The sequence below is a fragment of the Geospiza fortis genome, unplaced genomic scaffold (genome assembly GCF_000277835.1).
Source record: "Geospiza fortis unplaced genomic scaffold, GeoFor_1.0 scaffold590, whole genome shotgun sequence".
In the NCBI taxonomy this organism is placed as follows: domain Eukaryota; kingdom Metazoa; phylum Chordata; class Aves; order Passeriformes; family Thraupidae; genus Geospiza; species Geospiza fortis.
Window position 1 is genome coordinate 552,316 of NW_005054402.1, and position 11,777 is coordinate 564,092.

Here is an 11,777-nt window from a genome sequence, read left to right on the forward strand (position 1 = left end):
ATAAGAAACACAGAGCATCTATTTGAAGTTTTGCTTTTTTTTTAAACTGGCATGTTATTCCATTGATTAAACTAAAGCAAACAATGAGACTATTTCTGTCAACACAGCAAATCAAATGACATAGTAGTCACCACCAGGATCACATCTGAGGAAAATTCAGGTTAAATTTCATAGCAAGCTCTAAATGCTAACCTGTGTGCAAGGAGGAGGGGAAATCTGCTTTATCTACATTCAGGGCTTGAGCTAATCTACATAACAAGACACCAGCAGTGCTTCTCTGTTAACATTTTATTCTGTTTGTATTTCAATTATCAGAAAAAAATGTTCTATGGGTAAAGAGGAAAGAGGTTGATAAACATCAAATGCAAATTAACAAGCAACAAAGCTGCTTTGTCCATCAAGGATGTGAAATTGAGGTTCACAAATATGTTCAACAAGCTTTGATTTATTTTTTTTCCAGACTCCTGTTGTAAATCTTTTAAAATTCTCTTATGTCCTTTTCCTTCCAACATATCATAATCTTTCTGATATTTACATAGCTAAGTGCAAGCAGAGGCTGGGAGCAGAAAGGCTGGAAAGTAAAATGCCTTGCCCTAAATGGTAAGAAAATTTGGTGGGCACCCCAAAATGACCATTTAATCTATTTTCTTAGAAACAGACAGTGACTATTAAAAATTGAAGTGGTGTAGTACTTCAGTATTACTTCAAGAACATGTTGTAACTACTCACATTGGTTTGGATAAGTGAAGGGGAATTTTTTCTTTCAGTCAGTGCATCTGCAGCTTATTTTGTCATAGAAAACTTCCAGAATGGGGCACCCATAGCTGCTCTGGGCAACCAACGCCTCCCCACCTTGACAGTAAAGAATTTCTTTGTGATATTTTATGTAAAAGCTGTCATGTTATGAAGAAATGCCTTTCTGGATCTGGAACTGGATGACTTTTTCCATGTTTCAAGTTGGCTTTTCATATCTTGACTGTTGTTTTGCTCATGAATACAATGTTGAGTCCAAGAAGGCATCTCACTTTTTGGGTGCAAGTTGTGTACCTGGGACAATGTGCTTGGTGCATTTCTGAAAACATTTTATTGCTTTCCACCCTATTTGGATTAGTTATTTAGCTGCTACTTATTTAGTGATTTTTTTTTTATCATCTGTTTAAAGTGGTTTAGAATTCTGGATCAATACCTAGTAAACAGCTGAATTTTCAAACTGAATGTTGCTTTTACAACAAAGTGCATGCAATTCCTGTAAAGATCTTATTTAATACTTCAAAGTGATTATTATTTTGCCGTAAGTAAACCATAGTTTCCACTGCAAGGAGTATTTAAAGAATGTCTTAGGAGCACCATTGTCTATCTGTTGGAAAGCAGAAGTTCTAATAAATGTGGAAACTAGAGGCCATGCTAAAAGCAGCTGTAGAAATGAGCAGAGCCTGGAAGGTAGCTCTGTGGGGCTCATGGGCCTGGGCCTAATTCCTTGTCTGGAAGAAGGACCTTTATTTAAAGGTCAGCCAGAATTGTTCTGGAAACCTTGCAGGGGCTTAAAAGAAGCCACTTAAGAGCTTATATTGCCACTGGGAGTTGGCCTTTACTGCAAACTTCCCTGTGCTGGTTAACATTTATAAATACTTGCTATGCTTCCCCTATTAATATGTTTGAATCATTTTTGTATCTATTCTAACCAATTTTACTGCTCCACCCTGTCCTAAATCTTTACACCTGCTTCCTCTTCCTGCCAGCAGGTTCTGTTTTCTCATGTTGAAATCCTACTTCAAATGTTTTTCGTGTTGAAATTCCACTTCAGACATTCAAAAGCTTTTTCTACATCTGCTTCTCTGCCTGTCTTCCAGCCTTCCTCATTCAGCAGAAGTTGCTTGTCTCTGGTATTCTTTGTACTTATCCTTGTCCAAAATGTCTCTTTACATCTGCCTGGCTGAACTTCAGCCTTTCCATGGAGATAACGTGACCAGCTGAATAGTTTACAGGGAAAATAAATGCTAAGTAGAAGAGACAAAGAACAAAGGGAAAATCTAGCTTCCAAAGCTGCTTGGTAACGAAAGGAACTCAAAACTACCCTGCATTTGCAGAAATAGGCTGCTTGTGTAGATTTTGTGTGTGTGCAGCAGTGATAATGGTGAAGTATCTATGTTTAAAAATACTAAAGTAAAAAAAATTACCTTACCAGTGGGACTGCTTACAAACCCACTTTAATCATATGATGTTGGCATTTAAGACTCTAAATACCAAAAGTTAATGGGACTTAGCTGCTTCTTAACAAGTCTGTGCAAATAGGCACGAACAAGAGAACTCAGAAATAAGTGGCAGGTTTGACAATTTCTTCACACAATTTTCTTCTTTGTTTCCTTAAAAAATAAAAGGTGGGGTGAAGTCTCACTCAAGCCCTTTTGCAAAACAGTTTGACACTTGTGCTGGTCACCCAGCAAAGAAATCAAGGGCTGCTTAAATCTGCTCTTTAACAGGGCAGTGAAAGCAATCTCCTGGTAGTGCTGATGAGAATCAATGGATATGACCACTGATTTTGAAAATTGATTTCCAATCAATAATTTATCTTGGAAGCATGAGATGCCACACTGATAAACAACAGCTTCAGAGAAAAGTACAGGAGGAATTTTTGCTCATCATTCTTGTACTGTACTATTTGTGTCAGCACTCATCTTCTAAAATATTTATGTGGGCGTTTCAGTTATTTAACAGAAAGATACATCATCACCAGGAAGTGAATTTAAGTGAGGGACTGCTGAATGGGGAATCAAGCTGTAATTAGCGGAGTTGTTCCTGTCTGGTGGAGCTGGGAGAACAGGAGAGCTGCAAGTGCTTTGTCTCCCCTGAGGTTTTGCTGTGGATTGTTTAGCACTCCTTGTGCATGCTCTGGCTTTCTTCTTGCAGATATTTTCTTTCAGGTTTTGCCTTTGCCTGGCTGGGTTTTGTGTCTGTGCCCTGGTTGGAATTGTGGGATTTGGGTGCTGATAACATTTCCCCTGGGGTTAATCAGGTGGCTCTGTTTGTGGAGATCTCTTTCCTGCAGCTCAGGCAGTGGTGTCTCAGGTCCACTCTGTGATTGCAAACATTAATGCTGACTTTGGATGAAGTGGTTCTGCCCTTTTCAAGCCCTGGCAGTTCACTTCTGGCCCTGTGCCATCTTTCTCCTGCTGCTTCTGCAAACATTTGCATAGTGATCCTGTTCAGAGGCACGATGGATTTGGAAACTAACCTCTCAAAAAAAAACAAAAAGAAAAAGAGCTGGAGTTTGACCTGGATCAGTGCTTTGTTTTGCTTCACTATTTGTGTTAAAGCAGTCTGGGGTGAGCAGAAGGGTGGGCTTGCTTTTTGGGAGGCAGTGCTGGTTACTGCCAGCTTTCAAGGAGTGCAGAGGGAGCTTGAACCCATCAAATTGCAAATTGCCCTTTGGAATTGGTCTTCAATTCAAATTTTCCTCTGCATGGCCTTTCCTGCCCAACCAGGGGGAGATGTGAAATGCTTGGTGTGCTGGGACTCAACCCCCCACCTTCAGCTCTGTCTGAAGTGCATTTTTGTTTTAATATTATAATTAGAAAAGAAAATGCTTGATCTTCTCCAGCATTTTAATTTAGTACCTCATCAAGCTGGTTCTTGAGCTGATATGTATAATCCTGAATAAAGCCACAGAATCCAAGTGTTGGGGGCTCTGGCAGGTTTTACACAGGAATCTCTTTCCTGAATAGTTTTCCTTCAGAGTTAATGAGTAAATACCTCTTTCTAGCAGTGACTGTTCCTCTCCCAGCAAACTTTTCTCACAGTCTGGTTCATGACATTACTCAGCCTGTGACAATGCCTACTCTGTATCCCAGATATTCCCACAGGTAGGTTTGTAACTGGCCTCACTGCAGCAGTCTGGAGGGCTTCCCCCTGCAGGAAACAGGGCTGCTATTGTGCAAATGAATGTTTATATAAAAATAGATTGGTCTTATCTTGACTAGGAGTCAGTGACCCCTGGATTTGAAACCTTGCTCTGAGACCTGGCCTTGGACAAGGCATTTGGTGCTTGTGCCTCAGCTGTGTTTTAGGGACAAACAAGACCAGGAGGGTTTGGTACTTTGCAGGGTCAACAAAAATCACACAGAGCTATAAGTAAGCTGAAGATTTTCAAATGTGGTTTTTATAGTGGTTTTATCTGATAATACCTGGATGTTCAATGAAGATCCCCTGTCCAGTGTGTCTCTCTACTGATATTTCAAACCCTTTCACATCAAGTTTACAATATCTAACTTACAGATATATGTAGACATGTATATTTATTAAATTCCTTTTGTGTGATGTTCAACAACCTTAAGGCTCCAAAGAATAGATTAGTCTGTTGCTGCTGTTGGTTTTTCCCCTGCTGTGTCTGTTTGCACTCTCTGGAGCACACCCTTCTCCCTGAGAGTGAGCTCTGGGAATTGAATTTTTTCCCATTTGATAAACTGTGCACTGTTTAATTCCAGCCTTTTGCAATGTTCTTGTAGGGTTTTTAATACTTATTTTTTTAGAGAAAAAGGGAGTTTGATGGTCATGATTTGGACTGTTTGAAATTCTCCTTAATGGTGCAGTGGCAGCAAATGGCAGAAGAAGAGATTCCAGCAGATTTTGTGAAAGCTGTGGGCTGGACTGGGATAAAACCAATCTAAAAATAGCACCTGTAAAGGGAAGGCAGCAGTCTGAGCTGTGCTCCTTTCATCTGGCCTGTTGGTCTGAGGAACATCACCTGGCCACAGCCCCAGAGGCTGGGTGCACATCCTGCTGCTCCTGCCGAGCTAAAGGGCAAGGGGCTGGGGGAGAAGTTCAATAACAAGGGAAGCATAAAGCCATCCTTTCACTCTCTCATCTTCCTGCTTCTTTGTGGCCTTCCTCTGTCAAAATAGGTGCTTAGCCAGCTGCAGCTCAAGCTTGCTTTGCTTAGGGCATGTGCAGAGGCCAGGGCAGGACAGTGCCTGGAGCTGGGGCACACTCAGTGTCCAGGAGTTGAGAAATGTGAACAGACAACGTGAGGTGGAACAAACCCTGTTGGTGTGACACTTTTCATGGTGTGTTTACTGCCAGGATGATAATGACATCTGTTTTTATTAATCTACAGAGAATCTTGTCAGCACTCCTCTACACAAAAAAAGCAGCCACAAACAAAACATGATTGGTTTAACTGTAGGAATCCTATGATCTGTTGGTTTGTTTCTTTTTTTTTTAAGAAAGGGAAGAAGGCATCTCAGACAACCATGATAAACCTAATCTATGTTTCAGCTGTGTTGAACCAATGAATTGCCAGGTAGGAATTAGGAATCTGGGATGCAATATTTTCATGGGTTATACAAGTATTAATTAGTAAGCCAGGCAACTTGCCTTTTTTTCCTGATATAATAAGTTTGGTTGTGGAAAAATCTTTTGGGATATCCTTGTGACAAAAGTGAAACAGTTCCCAAAAGATATCAGCTTCTCTGTGGGAGCCGTGATAGCCAGTGGCTCTGGTTAACAAGTGGTGGGATCTTCCATTTCCACACAACATGAGCCAAACAAATTTCCAGTTTCTCCAGCGTTCAGATGGTCTTGTTTAAAAAATGGTGTTTAAATGATCTCTTTCCCAACTGTGCTAGTGGGGCCCATGTCCTGTTCATCATGCCACTGTGCATACAGACTTTCATTATCCTTTCCATGCTTACTTGTGCATTATTTTCCAGAAGATTAGGTGTCTTATGCCTTGTTGACAAGTCTCCAAGAAGTTCTTTGTCCCAGTATTTATTCAACTCAAAGGCTTGATTCCTGGGAGCTGGTTTTCCAGCTGGACATTTTCCTTTCTTATTATAGAATGAGCTATTCCTGGGTAGTTTTTACATGAAAATCCACTTGCCAAAACCTGGGGAAGTTTTTTCCTCCTAACCCAACTCTTATTTGGCTGCTGTATAACTGCAGTTTACTGCTCTCTGTCAAACCCACTGCCCTGGAATGTGTTGCGCTCTCAGATGGCTTTAGGGACGGACACACCACGTGCTGGTCTTTGTCTTTCTGCTCGCACTCACTGGCCTGTACCTCTTGTGCCCTTAAATTTTGTGTATTGTCCTGCTGTATTTTGGGTTCACATGTTTTAGCAGTGGCAGACAAATAGAGAAACCACAGAAATGTTTATGCTTTTTATTGACTTAAGGTGCTTTGGAGAGCAGCATTAATCTACAGTTCACTGAAGCAGCAAAAAAATGAAATACTCCCTGCAGAGTTTTCCTTTGTAAATGGAGCCTTCCATTAAGCTGCTGTGAACTGGCTTGCTTTCAGGTTTCTGAATGCACTGGTTTTGTCTTCATTAGTAATTATAGCTGAGGGTAATAACACTAGAATTATCCTTCATCAGAAACAACAATAAAGCTTGATGATGTGGGGGTGTGATGTGATGTGCTGTGGGAATGCTTGTCCTTGACCTCCAGCCTCAGGCCTGGCTCTCCACTGCCCAGGCAACCTATGGGCGCCTAAAATGGGAAATGACAGTGGCAGCTTTTGGTCCCTGCTCTGGAGTTACTGCTGGGACAGTGACTGGGCAGTGAAGAGGGAATGACTTCAACTAAAGTGTTAGACACAGTGGTAAAAAATGCTCTTTTATCCCTTGCTGTTGTTTGACTTGATTTACTTGGGCTGATCTGGATGAGATCAGTATAGAAAATGTGTACTTGGATACCTCAATACACTCACCTGGTTCATGAGTGATCAAGTCACTTCCCCCTTCCATGCTTCACTTTTGCTTTACTGGTTCTTTTTAAGTGTGACCTGGCAGTGGAATTGCTTGTTTGGTTCGTTCTTTCTTTCTTTCTTTATTTTATTTTTCTTCTAACTGAATTTTTATTTTGCATTAAAATGCGGAGGAATTGTCTTGGAGGATTATTCACGGGAAAAAAAGAAAAATAATAATACATTTTTCTGGCCTCCTAAATCTGAAAAGTGATATGATGTCCAAGCGCTGCAGAGTTTATTGTTGGCCTTTTCAGTTTTTCCCACTGTAAATGTTTTCCTCCATTTTTCCACAGAATAATAATTTTCATATCCTGGAGCAGCTTTGAGTTTGTGGGACGAAACCACAAAATTCATTTGCTCTTGTAGGTGGAAAAACCCAGAAGGAAAATGTTCTGCTGTTCTTAGTGTGAGACCCCTGATTACAGATGTCTTTAGTCTGGAATAAACATGACTTTCATTTTAGCCTAAGCTATAGCACAGATTAAAATGGATTCTAAGCTCAGAGTATATATAATGGGCAGATTTGGGTGGTGTTGGTTTAAAGGGATGTTATGTGAGTCACAAACCACAGAGCAGCATCTGTGTCTGTCTGGATCCCTGTAGGATTTTGTTTTTTGGTTGGTTCCACTATTTGGGAATACTGACTTTTATGAAAGCCTCACCTGTGCAGATTCTTGATGTACAGGATGATGTTAGTTTAGAATTTACATTAATTCCCTGAAATGTCTTTTCACTGGGAGGAGGAAGCTTCAAAGCCAGACCTAGCTCTTAGCAGAGTTTACAGCAGGGCTGGTTATCACAGGACTGGGTAATTGTGCTGTTTTTTCTGGATCCTTTGGGAGCCTGGGTGTGCCTGGGAAGGTCATCTTCTTTTTTACTACTCTTTTTTCCTTCTCCTGCCCTTCCTCTTCTCTAGTAAATTGGTAGCCAGATTTATTTCCTTTACACTCCTTACACCCACATAACTGACAGAAAGAAATAAAAGGAGGATAAACCATAAAACTTCCTTGTTAAATGCATGTCATTTCCAAGAAGAAAAAAAAATGTAGCTGATTCATTTTGAAGACTTGAACTGTAACTTATTTTTTTTTCTTTTTCTCCTTTGTATTGGCAGGATAAAAAACTTTAACATGCCTCGTAGCCCTACATCAAGTGAAGATGAAATGGCACAAAGCTTCTCTGACTATTCTGTTGAGTCTGAATCAGACAGCTCCAAAGAAGAAACTATTTATGACACAATTAGAGCAACTGCAGAAAAGCCAAGCAGCAGAATGGAAGATAGTCAGAGCAACACTTTAGTGATTCGAATTATCATACCTGACTTGCAGCAAACGGTAAGGCAGAGTGCACTGCAATTAAACAAAGTGAAATTAATGATTAGCTTTGCTAGCTTCAACCTGCAGTACACCTGTTCCCTTTTTTACTTTCTTTTTTGACATGCTACAGACAAAATTCATGTTTTGTTTTAATGCCTATGCTTTGTATCCCCGTGGTTTATCTGACTGGTTGCCTCAAGTAAAGGCACCATCCCTTCCAAGAGAATTTAGTGTGTTGCCCTGATGAAAGCCATGTTCATAAAGCAAAATATCTCTCTGATCTGCATTCAGAGATTTTGGGTAAAAGAAAGAGACTTAGGAATCCATAACCTTATCAGAAGATGAAGATTGAATCAAAAAATCACATGTTAACTCTATGAAAGCCTCATATATATATATATATATGGCTTCTCTAGTTCTTCTTCTCATGAAATAGTTTGTGATTGACACTACACTGGGGTCCTGCAAGAGGTCATCAAATTCTCTCTTTACTGTATTTGTTGTCTTTCTCTGTCAACCTGCCTCGCAAAAGACATCCCTTTTAGAGAGCCTGTGGCTTTTAGAGTGTAAAGATGAGGAAAAAAGCGCAAATAAACCTTTCTTTCCTCCTTTGCTGCTGTGCCTTTACTACAGTATGTTGTTTCTGAACCTTCCAGCCAGAGAAACCAACATGAATGCTGTGATAGGAATAACAGTGTCATGCTGGAAAAGTCTTGGGAGAGACTGATTCCATCTAGAACCACAATTTGTCTGAGTTTATTAATTATCTGAATTACCCTGGGTCTCCTTGAATGCTGCTGTCAGGGTTTTCAGGGGTGGCACCAGCCTTCCAAGATTATAAAAACACCTCAATTTCATGGATGTGGGCCATGTACATCACTCTGTGCCAACATGTAAGAGCTACATCATGTCCTGCTGCTGTTCAAGATCTATCTCATGAAGCCCTTCCTCTCTCCTTAATTAAGTTCATTTTTAGAATGATAGAGATGGGCTGGATGCAGCCTGACAGGGAAAAGCTGTTTTGACAGGTGTGGTTCTGGAGCTCTTTTTTGATGATCTTACCAGCTTGCTCTATCTGTGACCCTGCCAATGAACAGATCTGTGAAAATGGAATGGAAATACCAACTTTTCTGCTATGTTTACTCTGCTGTTAAAACCACAGGGATAGTAGCTTCCTGAAGTCCTCTCATTTCATTACTCTTGTGCTTAGATCAGTAATAAGTTACTTATTGGTATTAAGACAAATTTAAAAATTTGTTCATTTTTATTGCCTTTTTGTATTTCTTTTTCCTTTTCAACAAACACTTCATGAAAAGTAACTGAATTGTTTGCGATTCTAAAGCAGCTGATGTATTTCTTATTTAATTTATCAGCCCACAAACTCTTCGTGCAGGAAAGTGAAACCTGGATTCAAGTTAGCAAACAGAAATATTGGTGGATTAAATGTGGTAGAGAAAATTGTGGAGAAGATCAGAATTTGAGCTGTTGTACGTTACAAGCCAGAGCAAGCATAGGCCCCATTTCCTGTGTAATTATAATTAATTTAACATACAAGGTGTTTAAAATTAGTCTGTTTAATCAAAGAAGCATGAAATAACATAATTTACTTTTTTTGGTTTTTAGGGAGTATGATCAAGACTATATTTATTCTGAGGAAGACAAGTTTAGGGGTTTAGATAAAATTCAGCCCACTGGGAAGCTCTAAAGCCAAACTTCCAGAGAATGAAGTTTGCTTGTCTGCAGTAGCTGTGGTACAAACTGCCTTTATTCCCCTGCAGGTATGAGATAAGCACCAAGCACCACGAGTAGGATGTGCTGCCATGGAAAACTTTATAAATTACCACACATTGTAGGAAGTCTGTCTTGTTGCTCTTTTATTCTCATTTGAAACTTGAAGACAATGTGAAGCTTGACAAGTTCATATGGAGCCCTTAAGAACAATTGCTTTTCAGTTTTTATTTCAGTTATTTTTTTTGTCTCCTTCTCAGTTTGGGTGATAACCCAATTTACTGAAACACGACTTGGTAGAAATGGTAATTTCTTATTGCCTCTGTGCATGACCTGTATTCAATGTGTCATCCTTCTCACAGGAGGGTGGAGAATATTTAAATGAACAACTGAAAGATTTCTTGAGCTCAGTAAAATTCCTGAGGGAATGGAGAGCATGGAAAGCCCTCCAGTCCTGAGAAGCATGGGTAAAACAGCTGTGTTATCTGGCATATATTATTTGGTCTGAATCCAGGCCCAGTCATCTTGCATCCATTTCTTCTTCCAGCCTATGTAGGAACAAATCCCAAGTGATGCTGCTTCTAAGTGAAATCAGTCTGGTTCTTCAGGACCTGTTGTCAAGAAAATCTCCTTTACCTTGATATTCTGGCAGTGATGGTGTTTTGTGCTTAGAATTGCTCTTTGCCACAGACACTGAGACCACTTCTGTCAGCCAGTGGTTTTAAGGAATGTTTTTGTCCTTTTATTATCAACACAGGGTGTTTTTTCCACTCTTTTGTCTTACTCTGTACTTATGTGCTCCCTGTGGGTTATGTTTAAAGTCAAAATGCTCAAATCCATACATTTTATTAAATTCTGAGGCTGAGATGGGTTTGGGTCTGCTGAAGACTTCTCTGAGATGCTTTCTGCCCATCTGTTTTGCTGCTCCACTGCAACAATGAGCACTTACTGGTTCCTTCCTCCCCTGGGTCTTGGAGTTTTTAAAATTATGTTGGACTTTCTAGGCAAAATATTGTCTGATAAGTGACAGTTCGTTATAGCAACAGCTTTAGTTGGAGCCCCTTGGTGTCTGTTTCTGCATTGCTTTTTATACTTTTGTATCCTTTCTTTACTTTTTAATTATTTGTTGGGTTTTAGGATTAAGAATCTTTTCCGTTACTGCTTTTGCTTCTCAGATAACACACTTTGTTGTTTACTTTGTGCACATTTTACCTTAAAGTAGGAATCCAGTTGTGACAACTGCAGCTCGAGTCCCCTTTTTCCTTGGGATGCCTCCAGTATCACTTGTTTCCAGACTGTGCTGCCTCATAGATCCTCCAGATTTTTTTGCAACTTTTCTCAAGTATTCTTCTGTATCCCACTTTGTGCCTGATAGCTCCTTGCTGCTTTCTGTTTGCTCTTCCTTGTTTTATCTTCAGTTTGATGAGAGAATTTTTGTGCTGCTGGTATCTGTTCACATGCCTTTGATCCGGGCAGGTGATCTACTGACAGCCTGGCCTGACTGGTTTTTCTGACCTGTCCCCTCATGAATTCTGTGTTTCCTGAGTGCAGCCTGATGAAGGAGAGCAGTGTTTCAGCAGAGAATCAAGCTGAACACAGCACAAACCAAAATGTGGGACTTGTTCCCTTTTCTTTCCGTGATGCCAAACTCTCATTTGTGTTTCCCATTTTTTGTCTCATCTTTAATATCAACAGCTCCCATTGAAAGGAATAATTCATATTTTGATATCTTGGCAATCATATTTTTGGAGGCAGCAGTGCAAACCATTTTGTTGTGTCCCTCAGTCACAGCACAGTTTGTGTGATTGACAGCTGAGCAGAAAGATATTTGCTGATTGATTTTAAGCAGATAAATATTATCCCTCAGACATTCTGTATCATAAGCATTATTCCTACTGAATTAATATCTTCCCTTCACCTGGGGGAGTTGTGTTTTCCCTGGCTTCCCATCCTGTCCTTCACCTCCCTTGCTCTCACCAGTGTGCAGGA

General features: G+C 40.1%; 1 protein-coding gene across 1 annotated transcript in view; it reads left to right on the forward strand.

The window, feature by feature from the left end:
- The window catches only part of SHANK2 (SH3 and multiple ankyrin repeat domains 2), a 271,596-nt gene that overhangs the window by 16,493 nt on the left and 243,326 nt on the right, over positions 1–11,777 (forward strand). Inside the window, 1 exon segment of the mRNA XM_031061167.1 lies at positions 7,859–8,078. Within this exon segment, the coding sequence (XP_030917027.1) occupies positions 7,875–8,078 (204 nt within the window). The 5' untranslated portion in view covers positions 7,859–7,874.